Genomic DNA, 14,235 nt, shown 5'->3' on the forward strand with positions numbered 1-14,235 from the left:
GTAGTATGAATCACCTTCTTCGCCGCCACAAGCTCTTTTTCCATGTTTTCACGTGTAGGACGAGGTACCGCCCCACCAAAGCTGAATGACACATGCAAGTCAAGATCCTTCCTAATCATAAACCTTGGCAAAAATGGAACTTTTACAACGTGTTGCGAGACGACCTAATGATGAGCCAAATCGAAATCTTTGCGCGGTATGTTGTTCACTCTTCACCGGTCGCCGACAAGATAAGGAGCTTGGAGTTCCCGCTACAGAACAGTTGCATCAAACCGTACAGCAGCTAAAGAGCACTGCCGACACAGGATGCCATCTGTGCCGCTTGCGTTGGAATCAGTTAAGCCCAGAAGAGCGGAATGACTTACAAAGCTGTACTAAAATCACGTACGGTTTCTGGCAGAGTCGAGTCGGGGATGGGGTTGTCTTCGAGTACTGGACGGACCAGTGGTCCTGCGGCACTGAGCCCCGGGTATCTAGGTCTGTCCTGATTAAGCCGCAAGCTGGTAATTGTGTCTTGCATGAGAGAAAAGGCTGTGGGCTGATTAGTGTAACTACGTCTAGACGTGTCAACCGGCCATCCCCACGATTTTGACGCCGGTTCGTCCACGTCAAGTGATGCAGCGTTCCGCGCTGCAAAACAGTGGCTGGAAAATTGCGATGAAACTCACAGCGACTGTAAACGGTGGATACGTCCATCTCCGGACTTTATGCCCACACGTCTGATTGAGATTGGCGCTACACCTGCGGACACGCCGCGCCTACGATATGGGACTGATCTGACCACGAGCGTACCATATGTGGTCCTGTCTCATTGCTGGGGCGGAGAGGTGCCACTCCGACTGCTAAAAGAAAACGTAGATGCATTTCGAGCAGGAATAGAGGGGGACATGCCAAAGACTTTTGCGGATGCGCTGGAAATAGTACGAAGGCTAGGACAGAGATACTTGTGGATCGACAGTCTGTGCATCATTCAAGACTCTACAGACGACTGGCAGCGAGAAGCCGGGCTTATGGAGCGCATCTACGAGAACGCTTGGTTCTCGCTCGCCGCTACTGGTGCCGTGAACAGTTTCCAAGGCATGTTCTGGCAGAGGGACCCGACGACGATTCCCCCGCTCGAGGTGCGAGCTTCATGGCGCTCACACCAGACGGCCAAATACTACTGCTGGGATCCTGACCACTGGACGAAGCACGTGGATGATGCGCCTCTCTTGCACCGAGGCTGGGTCACGCAAGAACGCGTCTTAGCACCGCGTATCCTGCATTTCACCAAGGAGCAGGTATTCTGGGAATGCTGCAGCCTGCGAGCGAGCGAGACGTTTCCAAGGGGCATACCGAACAACACGTCCTACAAGCCCAGCATGGAGACGAAGCAGCTGGCCACGGGACTGCTGCCGTACAGGACGCCGGCCTTGCAGCGGTTACGCTTGTGGCAGGAGCACGTTCGAATCTACTCCGACAGCGGCTTGACAGAGCCGCAAAAGGACAAGTTCCTAGCCATCTCGGGGATCGCCCGTAAGATCGGTCCGCCTCAGGACTACGCGGCCGGCTTGTGGAAATCTGTCTTGACCCACCAGCTGCGCTGGTCGACCGGCAGCGGGTGCTCCAGGCAAAGGGAGTGGCGAGCGCCGTCGTGGTCGTGGGCGTCGATAGACGGCAAGGTCTTCTTGGAGATCCCATACGAACGCTATCTCGAGAACGGTAACCGGATCGTGTTCAAGGTCCTCGACGTCGACGTTGAGCTTGCAAGCGCTGACCCGTTCGGTCCCGTCCTCCTCGGAAGGCTGCAAGTACAAGCATCCATGCTGCAAGCTGTAGCCTCCAAGTCGGACGCGTTCGCCCAAGGTCCAGGCCCTGTATCCGTCTGGCTGAACGACATCCTGGGATTCGTCAAACTCGACGTCGGCGCCGTCGGCGAAAGAGAAACGCTGTACTGCATGCCTTTGCACATGAGCCCGCCGCACGGTCACTTGGCCATGTATGGAATCGTCCTCAGGCCCGCCGGTGCGAAGGGCGAGTTTGAGCGATGCGGGGTGTTCCATATCTCCAACGTCAAGCCGACCGATCGCTGGGTGGAGAAGGCGAGCGAGTCTCTCGCAAAGGGGGTTGAATCCGAATTTATAGGTCCCGCCGTTGGAGAGTCAGAGGGCGTGCTCTGGAAGCAATACAACCTTACGTTAGTGTGATTGGCACAGCTATACGATTTTGTCTCGCTCGTCGCTCGGCTGGACTTTGCACTGGAATTCGCGCCCGTAACGTCTTCGAGACGTGCACATGATTGGAGCGTGTTCAAAATGTGTTACGGCTGCAGTACAATCCCCGGGGGTATATCTGTGTGATATGATATACTTACTGGTAGTAGAATCGCGAGCACCAGACGCAGGACTAATTCGTCCAACCCAGCCGCGCGTCCACAGCACGCTGCTCTGATAAGTAAAACTGTGGGCAGCGTGGCACGGAGATTGAAGCCCTCTTAAACGACAGAGTGACGCACAAAGATTTTCCAAGTAGGAGTAAGATTACTGCACACTCTAAGCGCCTCTGCGCCTCACAAAATACATAATATATACACATCTGGCAACCATTTTTTCGGCCAGGAGCAATCTACCCATCCAAAGAAAAACACAATATATACGTTATGCAGACAGAACTCCAAGCCCCGTAGTCCATCTCAATACTATTTTTTTTTTCCTTCACTGGCCTCTCATTTCCCCGGTCATCTCGTCATCATACAACAAGGAACAGCAAAAAAAAAAGCTTACGGAACGCTATCAATCGTTCATAGTAACACAAAAACTTTTTTTTCACAATCAAGCAGCATAAGCGGGAGGTGGTGCGACGACGTCGTTGTCATCTTGGGGCCTCTGCCCTAGCTTTTCAGAGCCATTTCCGTGATGACGTGACTGCTCTTCTTCATCCACGCCCTCTGCCCTTCGCCGCTCCTCTTCAACCTTGCGTGCGATGTCCCTCGCAATCTTGTTCAGCCAGGCCTGCTCCAGGATGCCGCCTCCAGTGCTGCTGCTCGCCTCGCTAGGGGGGCTGAATGGGGCTGCGAGGCTGCCAAAGCTACTATGGCTACTGCTTGGCCCGTTGTGGCCAAAGGCAAGTCTTTCGCTGGACAGCGTGCGAAGGAGTTCGGAGCTCAGCGGCAGGGCTCTGGTGGTTGGTGCGAAGTCTGTGGCAGAAGTCTTAAGTGTGGGTCGTGTTTGCTTGCCCTTTTTCTTGCCCTCCTGTGCATGCGTTGACATGAAGGCACTTGGGTCCTCAGGTGGCGTGTATGCAGGAGGCGCCTCATGCCTCTCAGTAGCACGTTCCGAGTCTTGTTTCTTCGGCGAGCGGGGAGCAGCAGGAGCAGGCGTAGCGGTCAGCATCATGGACGCTCTCGGTGTCTCATCCAAGCTCGATGCGCGATGTCTTCGCTGCCTGAGCAACGGCGTTTGAGGTGGCGACTGTAGGGCATCGTCTACTCTCTCCTCGTAAATGACGCTTGGTGCAGAAGAGGGTGCGATGCTCGGTTCCGGAGTCGAGGAATCTGTAAGCACATCTGACGCTTTGGTAGCAACATCTGCGGCCTTCGTTTTCCGAAGGTTGATGACGCGTTTCTTTGCCTTGCGCGGTCGGCCGCTGTGGTAGCGGCTTGAGGTGCCATAGAAGGTATAGGACGTGCTTGCTCTGCTCAAGGTGTCGCTAGCGCCATCGCTAAGCACACTCGAGGTGCTTGTTGCACTGCCAATGTACGATCCTGCTCTTGACAAATTGGCTATGGTGGTGTGATGATGAGCATGACGGTGGCGTGGCGATTGTAAACCTGAATTGCTACGCTCACTGGCGCCAGCCCAAGCGCGGAACACTGCATCGTGAATCGTTGGCGTGAACAGCGACAACGTTCGGTGAGAGTCGCTCAATGCCGCCAGCCTGAGAAGATTCTTCTGCGAGAAGGACGCGTTGTAGTTGTCTAGATCGAGCGAAAAGGACGGCACGGCTCCATCGCTCCATACTTCTGCAGATGGGTCTTGTGGAGGACTGGAAAGGGGATCTATAGGCGCTGTATCGGCATCCTCCTTCTGCTTCTCCATCATCCGATCATCTAGCTCCTTGTACTCTGGAGACCATAGCCTCAGGCTCAGCCGGTGCAAAATTGCCGGGAGATCCTCCATGAACAGATTCCGTAGCTGCTTTTCAATCTCCCTCTGCAAGTAGTCTCTCACAAAGGGTATGCTGTCGAAGGTCGAGCTGACTTTGAGCGACTCTAGCGGATCGTTGCGAAAAACAAGGGTCATGCCCTTGCGCTTGCTGAACACGAGGATGACGAAGCCGGACAGCCTGATGTCCGACAGCGTGATGGCCAGCGGAATCGTCAGCCCGCTTGCTGCAGCCAGCGGGCCGGGGCTCGTCCATTCTGGCTTTGTGCTCAAGTATGTGTTTAGCGGATTGGCTTGCACGCGAGTGCGCAGCGTCAGGAACGCGTCGCCCGCGTAAGACATCTTGAAGATGCCCCTGAACCGGTCTTCTGCCAAATCGCCAATCTCGAGGATTTCCAGGTCGGGAGGTGTCTCGCCCAAGTTGAGTTCGGAAACAATGATGTCGTCGACGATGATGGGCGGCTTCGGCGACTTGTTCAGCGCGGCAGTGAGCATCTCCTTTGCGCGCGAGGTATCCGCGATGAGCGGCGACCAGTTGAAGTGGAAGCTCATTGTGACGGCGACAGTTCGATGGCCGTTGGTGTCGGGCGAGCGAAGGTGATGATGTGCTCGTTACGGGGGGAAAGTTGCTATCTCTCGCCCAGGCAGGCTCTGGACGTCGCAGCCAGCATCGGATCTGCGCTCTTCTTTTCCTTGTCTTTCGTTTTTCTTTTTTCTGCTCTTCGCCTCTCCCGTTCGATTGTTGTGATGATGTGTGCGCGCGAGCCGGCCAGGACTTAGATGAAGATGGACCGTTCGTCGACAGCCGAGCAAGGGAATACTGGCATGCGGAAGAAATTATGCTGCGACAGTTGCGCCGGGTGACCGAGTGACGTACGGGCTCCGCTGAGCTGCCTACAGGCCCAATAGCTGTGCTCGCTGCCGGCAGTGCTTCCTGCGACAGCGACGGCGATGGCGATGACGGCGACAACGAGGGAATTCAGGCGACAGACAGCGTCGTCAGATGGAACGTCCGTCCGACTCTCTCTTCCTGTCACCCGCGGGCGCGCACGATAAATGAGCATGCATGAAGGAGAAAAAAGGACGGACCAGCTGCTGCTGGCTGATGATTCGTCGCCGACGGCATTGGGGAGCCGGAACAGCGCGCGACTTTTCCCGCTCCCTGCTCGTCGACCTCACGCGACAACAAACTCGGGCGAGGACACAATCAATGCTCGTCATTCACGCTCGGCACATATACGACAACAACAACAACGGCGACGACAACACACGACCCATCACGCGTCACCCCTGCCCATCACCTCCTGATCGTCACCCCACTGAGGAGTCAGCTGTCCCAGCCCTGATATCCCGGACGGAGCCCACGGCCTGCCTGACCACCGTCGTCCAGTCCGCGCCGTGGCCTCGATTCCCTTCTGCTACACGACTGAGCCGTAGTTGATCCACGTGATGGCCGCAGGTACCGTGTTCGACTTGCTGAGCATGGCTTCAAGGCACAGAACATTTCCATTTCAGCTGAGTATCATTACTATTTAACAACGAAAGCCGGGCACGTCCGAACAGGCCCCTTTTGAAGACTGCAGGTTCACCACAAGTAGACCCATAAAACAAAGCTGAGCAGTGGAAGCGCATGCCCAGAGCGCGCATATGCACACGTCGCTGCCGAAGAGGTAGTGCTGGACGCAGTAGAGGACGTGGACGTAGCCGTGGGCCTTACGACCGTGACCGAACCGGTCAAAGAACTTGTCACGAGCGGGGTGGTCAGTACCGAAGACGTTGTTGACGCTTCCGCCTGGTTCCTCCCGTGAGCACCACTGGCCTGCCACATACGGCGCTTGAACAAACTTTGCAACACTCACCAGAAGACTCCCCATCACCTGGTCGAAGTTACTGCAGAACCCGAAGCCGGGCAGGTTCTCCGTCGCCGCGGTTGTCCTCTTGCATGTAACATTGCCCAAGTACCCACACGTGTACCCCAAGGCCTGCACGTCCGCTCCGCACAGGCACGAAGATTTGTCTGCGACGGACGAATACGCAGTCTGGCAGCTCTGTAGAGCTGCTGAGGCGCTGACGCATGCGTCTGCGAACGTGGTGCATACGTTCGCGTCGTACGAGGCTGTGATTGACGAAACCACCGGTGTGGTGGGCGCGAAGCTGATATGCTTGTCGCAAGCACTGTGCCACGTGTTGGCGAGATCCTCCGCATCGTTGTCGAGAGCTCCGTTGCCGTAGCAGAGACGCTGCTCGCTTTCGCAACTATGGTGACCTCAGTCGTCAGAGGGCGCTAACGTACGCAACCAGTCTGATGGTGGACTCTTACTCGAAGATCTCGTTGAATAGGGACTGCTTGCAAAAGCAATTGATCAAATCCGTCTCGGTGCTTGTCGCGTTGCATATGTCAATATTAGCGTATAGAGCGTTGCAATTCGTGAATTCGGTCACTCCGCTTCCTGGAATGCATTTGGAAGCGTCGAGAGTGGTTTGCGAGGCCACTATGCCGACCAATGTACTGAAGACCACCACTGATATTTCTTTCATGCCGAGATTTCGGATAAGGCAGATATTCGAGTTTGAAAAAGACTCTAGAGGTTTTCTGGATCGTCGAAGGACTGCAATTGAGAACTACATCTGTTTTCTATACGTTCCAGTCAAAAATCTAGACCTTTCCCACAACGGTCAGGCTGAAGTTCCGATGTATCAGTATACAAGTACTCTGGTGGCTTTTTCCAATGGATCGTGCCGTTGGGCCTAGGCCGTGGTCTAACACGGCACTCTCCGTTTCGCAAGGCTTGTCAACGCGGCTCAGTAAACGAGCTGAAAACAAGCATCTGCCAATACCCCGACATATTGCTTGGCTACACCATCGGATCCGCCGCCCAATCCATACTGTGTGTCTCGATGCAGGCCTACGGTTGGCCAGATTTTGACTCGATTGGTTGATCCGATACTCGAGACGGCACTCGTGGACACCAACTGGCAAGCCCACAGGCGAGTGGTACACTCGAGCAGTCAGGGTCGCCATCGAAGCACTGTTCGTTTGTGTGGTCCGTCGAGAAGCCTTGCTGATGCTACGGAACTGGCCGTGTGGCATAGACAGTTTATTGATGCTTGAGGACCAAGGCCATACATCTCCGCAAGTGTTGTTTAGGGTCGCGTTGCCAGACCCTCACTATGCCTGAGAAGCGCTGTCCACATGTGTCTCCTGCCTGGATGGCCTTCATCTTGTCCAAGTCATTTTTTACGCGAGAGAAACCAGTATCACATCGGCATTGGAGATTCCTGAAGCTACGTGAACATGGCTCGGCCTACCACCTGGAAGTCAAGTCTACTCAAGAAACGAACACTCATACCTATGGTGCTTTTAGAAGTAGGTATCATTGTAACGATACTTGTGCTTGAGCGTCTCTCGGCTTCTCACAATGGCATAACAAGCGTCAGAAGTGTCCCATCGATACCGATTCTGAATTTCTCAATCACGAATATCTCATGGAGTTATGGACTTTTGTGGACAGCTCTTCCAGCGTTCCTAATGACACTGTACCGTATGGCTTGGGACGCTGTGGTCAACGCGACAGCGGATCGACAGCCTTTCCTTGAGCTGTCGCACACCGAGGCGGAAGCGTCCAACATGCGAAAGACGGTCATGCTGGATTATCGCAACTATCCATCCTGGTATTCTTGGGCAATAGCTTTTTCGCGTGGACACTGCATCATTGGGATGGCCATGCTTCTGAGTATTGTCCTGTCTGTCGCCGTGGTCCCATTAACGTCGCATCTGCTGGCTGCTTCCTCAACTTTCATATCCGCCCCGATCAACTTGACGTCTTCCAACAGTTTTGACGACCAGGCAGTCAACGCACAAACTGATCTGCAAGCAGCAATCAACATTGCAGGCGCAGTCTCTGTATTCGACGCAACGCCACCCCCGTGGTCAACAGACCAGTACGCATTCGATCCATTCAATACAAGCGACGTTGCAAAGGTTGGCAACATCACCGCCAATGTAACGGCATATTCCGCGCTTCTGGACTGCCGGGTCTTGACAGGCTCAGATATCAGCGTCACTTCTAGCGACGGAACTGTGACAGTACAGGGCATCGACAGAGACTGTTCAATGCCAAGCCAGAATCTCATCACCAGCACCAACGAGTCAATTTACATGTTGAGCTGGAGCACAGTTCAGTGTGATGCAGCAGCTCACTATAGCCGCTTTGGCATCATTGCGGCAAGTGCTTCCAACACGTCGGCAAATCAACTAGCACACTTTACCGTCCTGTCTTGCATCCCTTCGTACTGGACAACCCAAGGTCAACTCACCGTAGAGCACACGTCCAGCGGCAGTCCCGCCTTTGCCGGCTTTTCTGCAAACGAGAGCAGTGCGCAGGAGATCCGGCCCTTTTTCTACAAAGTGCTGGAGAACTCACTGTCGACGTACAAGTCGTTTGATGTTTCGAACACTTTTCAAACAGACGCGTGGGGACGGTTGGTGTATCAGCTAGCCAGCCGCATGAACTCGTCTGATCCACTGGATTCAACAAATGTCAAGAACTCCATGGAGACTCTGTGGTCATCGTTCTTCGCATCTCTGGCCAGCACATACCTGTTTCCCTCCACGGGCACCTCTCGGCAGTTTGGCGGAATCTTCACAGAACAGGTCACCCGGCTTTTCGTTGTACCCCCTGTCGCGTGGACCATCGCGGCCGTACTCTGTCTCGTGCTGATTTGCAACATTTTCCTGATCACATATTCTCGGAAGCGCGAGTTTGTGCTGAAAGAAGAGCCAAGGGGACTTCTTGGTAGCGCGGTGCTGCTACAAGACAGCGATCTCTTCAACATTCTTACCCAGCTGCGAGGACAGCCGCCAGCTCCAATTCCGGTACGGCGTACTTTGGAGAGAACTTACAAACTTGACGCTATTCGATGCTGGTATGACAGGGAGAGCAATCGCATACGGGTTTCCGGATTCCCTTTCACGCAGAATTCCGACGCAAGCACCCCGCTACAGACGCCGCCTCGGAATGCTGACGCCTAGCATAGTCAAATATGAAGTTGACTTGGATCGAGCAGCGACAGTGAGAAGAAGAAAGAAGAGTTTGGCCCTCCTTGGCTGGAATGACGAGTTACACTGTGTACGGCTCAAAAACTCAAAAAACCTCGAAAGAAAAAAAAAAAAAAAAAAAAAAAAAAAAAAAAAAAAGGCAAAGCTGGAGCGAGCCAAAATTACAATCGCTCAAACCAAACAGTGGTCTTCATTTTGTCAGCTGAACATTGTCCTGCGTTCGGGCTAGGAAACAACGGCTCTAGGACAACCTCGTATGTCCCCTCTCCGCTTCTATCAACAGACACTGTAGCTTCCAGCTGTTCTAATGCAAGTGTTTTTTTTTCTGCCTCGTATTGATCACAGACAAGAAGATCAAGTATAACCGAAGCTTGGAGTCTGGATGCTTTACTTAAGTAGAACTTGTGGGCACGGGTAAGGTTCCATTTCGCAAATGTACAGTGACAACCGCATTGCACAGTTTGTCAATGATTGGAGAAACACTCTCCGACACAACAGCCCTTCGTGCCGCAACGTAGCGACTTGAGATGATCAAATTCTTTTTATCTGTGCCTTCTCTTTATTTTTCCCTCTTTTTTGTGCCATTCCTGTCGGCGGTCGAACATCTCCTACGTATGCATGGGCGTCACACAGGCCCATGCTGAAATTACAGTTCTTCTCATAGCTATATCTCCAGCCATTCCGGAAAGATCATGCTGCAAAGTCTGGGCCAAAATCATGTATGTGCCCCTCTCCTCATCAATCGTAACATTGCTTTGGACGCTCTTGTCTTTTTGCCCCCTCCTGATGCGTCCCGGATTAGAAATGCGAAAGCCTTCCGTCTGAGTTTTAGTTCCCGAAGCGCGTTCGGAGTCGAAACCCGAACTCTCCATCCGATGTCACGCCGAAAGACTCATCCTGCCATAAACACTCTACAGCAATCGGCCCCCGTTGAGATCACCAAAAAAAAAGAAAAAAAAAATAGAGACGTGGAGGAGTGATCACTCGCAGGCCGTTCAGCAGCAAAAATGTCGCACAGCTACCCGGTCCCAAAGCCTGGGTGCTACGTGCCCGCAGTCACGTTCTTCGAGCCGCACAGCGAGCGTCTGTGTCTCGAAGAGCAGGCAAAGTACTACTCGTTCCTGGCCAGCACCGGGCTGAAGGGACTGGTCGTGCTGGGAACAAATGCCGAAACGTTTCTTCTGACGCGCGAAGAGCGCAAGATCCTGTTGGAGACCGCCCGTCGCGCCGTGCCCGCCGGGTTTCCCATCATCGCCGGCGTCAGCGGACATTCGACCGTGCAAGTGCTCGAATACATCGACGACGCCCACCAAGCCGGGGCGGACTTTGCGCTTCTGCTGCCCTGCGCGTACTTTGGGAAGCAGACGACGCCGGCGGTCATCAGGGGCTTCTTCTCCGACGTCGCCGCCCGCTCGCCGCTTCCCATCATCCTGTACAACTTCCCCGCCGTCTGCAACGGCGTCGATCTCGACTCCGACACCATCGCGGAGATTGCGAGCGCCCACGAGAACGTCGTGGGCGTCAAGCTCACGTGTGGCTCCGTGGCGAAGATCGCCAGGCTGGCAGCCACGTTTCCGCCTTCGCGCTTTGCGGCCTTTGGAGGCCAGTCGGACTTCCTGCTCGGCGGCCTGGCCGTCGGAAGCGCTGGATGCATCGCCGCCTTCGCCAACGTGATGCCGCGGTCGGTCGCGCGACTGTACGAGCTGTGGCGGACGGGCAAGCAGGACGAGGCGCTGGCGCTGCAAAAGGTGCTGTCGCTCGCCGAGGCACCCACGAAGGCTGGGATCGCCAGCACGAAATACGCAGCCTCTCTTCTGACGGCGCCCGCGGCGGGAATCCAAAACGCAGCGGAGATGCTGAGGCCGAGAAGGCCGTACGTGGAGCCGGCGCAGGATCTGAAGGAAAGAATTGAGAAAACTATCCTAGCCCTGCGGGACTTGGAAGATAATGCTGTCCAACATGCACCCAATGGTGTGCACTAAGCACGTTTCACAGACTCGAATAAAAGAAAAGAAGAAGAAGAGGAAGAAAAGTGAATATAGAACGGACGAAAGCAATCGCGTCTGATAGACCATACAGTAGGGTGTCACGATAAGCGGTGCTAAATGCAACGGATCATACATCTCTAATTGTTCTAATTGCGATGAACTCGGTCCAAACGACTCTACCGCCCAAACTCTTTTCTTCGCCAGTTTCTAGAGCATGACCGCATCTTGGACAAACACGTGAAAGATGCTACAGCCCATCTTTATGTGCCTCATTCTCACAATCCATCGATAGCTGCTGATACTCTGCAGTCATCTTTTCCAACCGCGAACCATCAGGATCGCCATTGCGGGCTGGCGTCGGCACGACCCATTGCGCTTGAAGCTCCTGGCTCATGATTCTGTCATCTCTCGCCGTAAAATCGACGCTCACATATCGCTCTATCAGCGATCGATCCTGTGCGCGAAGACGGGCTTGGAGCAGACGGTAGATGACTTCCGCAACGTAGAAGTTCTTGCTTTGATCGTATATCCCTTTCATGCACAGCACAAGCGTCGATCGAAACGACTCTTCCGCCTCGAGGTCCAGAGAGCTCTCCGCTGTCGACTGGATCGCACCCAAGGCTGAATTTGCGAGCAAAACCAAAAAATGCATTGCGAACGGGTCGTACTGTTCGTATCCGTGGCGCAGGTAGTATAGCCGGAGCAGCGTCTCTAGTTGAATCAATGAGTCTGTTATGATTTCTTGAGATTTGCGAAGCCGCTCGCGGCTCTCCGCGTCCTCTCCGTTCACGTCATCGCGCAGGGTTTGCACTGAGAACAGTATGACAAGCATGCCATAATACTCTGAACTACTAGAATATTAGCTCCAAAATAGGTTAAACAAATCAGAAAGGAGCTTGGATAGCTGAAACAGTCCTTTGCTCTTCTCTATGACATATACCAGCTTGATTAATTTTCAAAACACACATACGTGGTAAGTCATATCTTTGTTCTCTCAAGTAATTTTGGGATAATGGAATGGAAAAAAAAAGTCTGATTGAAGGACAAACGTACTGTATGGTGAAATGGGTAGGCATGATGAGCGATCTTGGTGACAGAGGCGGCGGTAGTGATCTATACCACGCTTCCAACCTATCCCGATAACTGATCGCCCGCTCCCACGAGAGTTTCTTGGCGACGTTGTTTGCCTCGAGGAGTTCCAGCGTAAGGTCGTTCATGATGCTGCGAAATTCGCACACGACCTTGAAGCTGTAGCCAAAAGACAATGAGAACAGCAGTTGATCCGAGGGATATCGAATCAAGATCTCGGGATAAAATTTGAGGCCTGGGCTCGGATCGGGAAGCGGTGGTGGGGACCGCAGAAGCAAAGGCGGTCGGAAGAGGTAGTAACAGTGTTGTCTACCCGCAGTTCAATGAGCGCGAATTGTTGCAGTTTGGCAAATACGAGCACTTACGCCTGCCAATTAAAAAGACCCCATGCGGTGAACAGACGACTGGCAGCATTCCAGACCGTTACATTCGCATCCACTGTGGCGAAGAGTTTGATATCATGTGCCATGGCCGTCGCCTGAAGCAGATACGTGAATCCAACTCTGTCCACACCATCCGCTGCACTATGCTTAGTTCATGTAAACTGGCTGTGGGAGATCGGAGGAAAAACTTCGCACCGGCATAGATGGTATTCATAACAAGGGCAGCCTGAATAGTGGTAAGCTTGCTTCGTCCAGCTTCCAACTCCCAGAGCCTCCTTGCTTCAGCGAAGAACTTGTACGCAAGACCATGCGGATTCCCATATCGCGAGCGGTCCGGGAGGCTCTGATCGCTACGCTGGATGTGAGAGATCAGTTCAAGCATTCCACTTGTTGCGCAGCTCGAGATCGGATGCTTACGCAAGCAGAAGCTAGGATGGCGTTGACGAGCAATGATGAACAGTGCTCATGCCGGCCATTCTTCATGTCCACCAGGAAAGTGTCCTTGTGGAAGGAGACGTAACGAGGATAGTCATGTAGGAAGAACTTTTCGAGAAGCCTGCGCAACATCGCGTCATTCGAGCTAACGGCAGTCCAGTTGGAAGGCTTGGCGTCTGCCAGCTGGGCATCAATCATCTCTGCGGCGTGGTACGGTTTTACGTACGGGCTGTGATACGAGCGAGAGACTCTGCCAACAGCTGATAACGAAGCCGTGGAGGGGCACGCGGCTTCGTAAAGCACAGAGCTCAGGTAGATGTTCGTTGGAGTCCGCAAACGTCTTGGCATCTGGCTGATATACGGGAAATCGTAGCGGGTGCAAGTCTCTGGCACAAGCGAGAGCTGCAGCAATAGATCTCCATCCTTGATCTGGCGCACGATTGAGCCAGGGCTCGCGCCAGCCCGGAGCTTCAACAGTACCATTCGCGACTCATCCTCTGTCCGAGTCCTAAGCGCGTCGAAGAGTTCCTCGTACACGGATACCTTTTCAGCAAGCTCACTATACTTACGCTTTATTCCTTGCACGTGAGTTTCGCACTCCAAAGTGTTGTAGACGCACTCGACTCTTCGTTTAGCACACTTTGAACATCGCGGCCTCACACCATCGCACTTGATCTTCAACCGTCGGCATTCCTCGCAAGCGACGCCGATCGAACGCCTCTTCGGCACGGCCACATGTTGCGACGTGACCAGAAAGCTCGAAGCTTTGACCGCTGATTCGTCTGGCACTGGAGCGGGAAGAAGTGGTCGAAGTCGTGGATTGCCCAAGGCACTTGCTCCGCATGACGACATTCTTTCCGTGCCTCTCGCCGAAAAGGCAGATTGATTTAAGTTGGTCTTCAATTCCTGTTTGAAAAAAAGGAGGGGGGGGGGGGAACGATGAACAATCATAGTCTATGTCCGACCATTATTACCGGAGGTTGTTCAGCTTCAAGTGACCTTTCAGCCAATCAGCCTCGTAGTGTTGACATAGTCGGTCTAGGCGTTCAATGACACGTCAAGAAAGAAAGTTCAGGAGCAGCTAGGCCGGACTCTGCTTGGATCTGGCTCTCCAATGATATTTCGATGTGGGGGTCAAT

The 14,235-nt window shown here is 53.6% G+C and overlaps 6 protein-coding genes across 7 annotated transcripts; 3 read left to right on the forward strand and 3 right to left on the reverse strand.

The window, feature by feature from the left end:
• The first annotated feature begins 64 nt into the window (after positions 1-64).
• On the forward strand, positions 65-2,724 carry PV09_07913. Of its 2 annotated transcripts, XM_016361746.1 has the most exons (3): positions 65-196; positions 306-503; positions 562-2,724. In XM_016361746.1, exon 3 carries the CDS (start codon positions 708-710, stop codon positions 2,184-2,186), a length of 1,479 nt encoding a protein of 492 aa, XP_016210428.1. In that variant the 5' UTR covers positions 65-196; positions 306-503; positions 562-707; the 3' UTR covers positions 2,187-2,724. The 2 variants fall into 2 exon arrangements, with proteins under 2 accessions (XP_016210428.1, XP_016210427.1); XM_016361745.1 differs by having other exon boundaries at positions 65-503.
• PV09_07914 (uncharacterized protein) lies at positions 2,500-5,345 on the reverse strand. Its single transcript, XM_016361747.1, has one exon. It carries the CDS (start codon positions 4,692-4,694, stop codon positions 2,811-2,813), a length of 1,884 nt encoding a protein of 627 aa, XP_016210429.1. The 5' UTR covers positions 4,695-5,345; the 3' UTR covers positions 2,500-2,810.
• Positions 5,310-9,303, forward strand: PV09_07915 (uncharacterized protein). The gene has a single exon (XM_016361748.1). It carries the CDS (start codon positions 7,438-7,440, stop codon positions 9,172-9,174), a length of 1,737 nt encoding a protein of 578 aa, XP_016210430.1. The 5' UTR covers positions 5,310-7,437; the 3' UTR covers positions 9,175-9,303.
• Positions 5,675-6,680, reverse strand: PV09_07916 (uncharacterized protein; the record flags this gene model as incomplete). The annotated part of the gene is made up of 2 exons (XM_016361749.1): positions 5,675-6,398; positions 6,463-6,680. 2 exons carry the CDS (start codon positions 6,678-6,680, stop codon positions 5,675-5,677), a joined length of 942 nt encoding a protein of 313 aa, XP_016210431.1.
• A 789-nt stretch (positions 9,304-10,092) lies between the features above and the next one.
• Positions 10,093-11,371, forward strand: PV09_07917 (uncharacterized protein). Its single transcript, XM_016361750.1, has one exon. The coding sequence runs from the start codon at positions 10,209-10,211 to the stop codon at positions 11,181-11,183; it is 975 nt and encodes a 324-aa protein (XP_016210432.1). The 5' UTR covers positions 10,093-10,208; the 3' UTR covers positions 11,184-11,371.
• Positions 11,329-13,948, reverse strand: PV09_07918 (uncharacterized protein; the record flags this gene model as incomplete). The annotated part of the gene is made up of 5 exons (XM_016361751.1): positions 11,329-12,037; positions 12,243-12,587; positions 12,644-12,797; positions 12,857-13,016; positions 13,079-13,948. The coding sequence occupies 5 exons, from the start codon at positions 13,946-13,948 to the stop codon at positions 11,437-11,439; spliced, it is 2,130 nt and encodes a 709-aa protein (XP_016210433.1). The 3' UTR covers positions 11,329-11,436.
• Positions 13,949-14,235: the final 287 nt, after the last annotated feature.

This window comes from Verruconis gallopava (genome assembly GCF_000836295.1).
Source record: "Verruconis gallopava strain CBS 43764 unplaced genomic scaffold supercont1.34, whole genome shotgun sequence".
NCBI lineage: Eukaryota > Fungi > Ascomycota > Dothideomycetes > Venturiales > Sympoventuriaceae > Verruconis > Verruconis gallopava.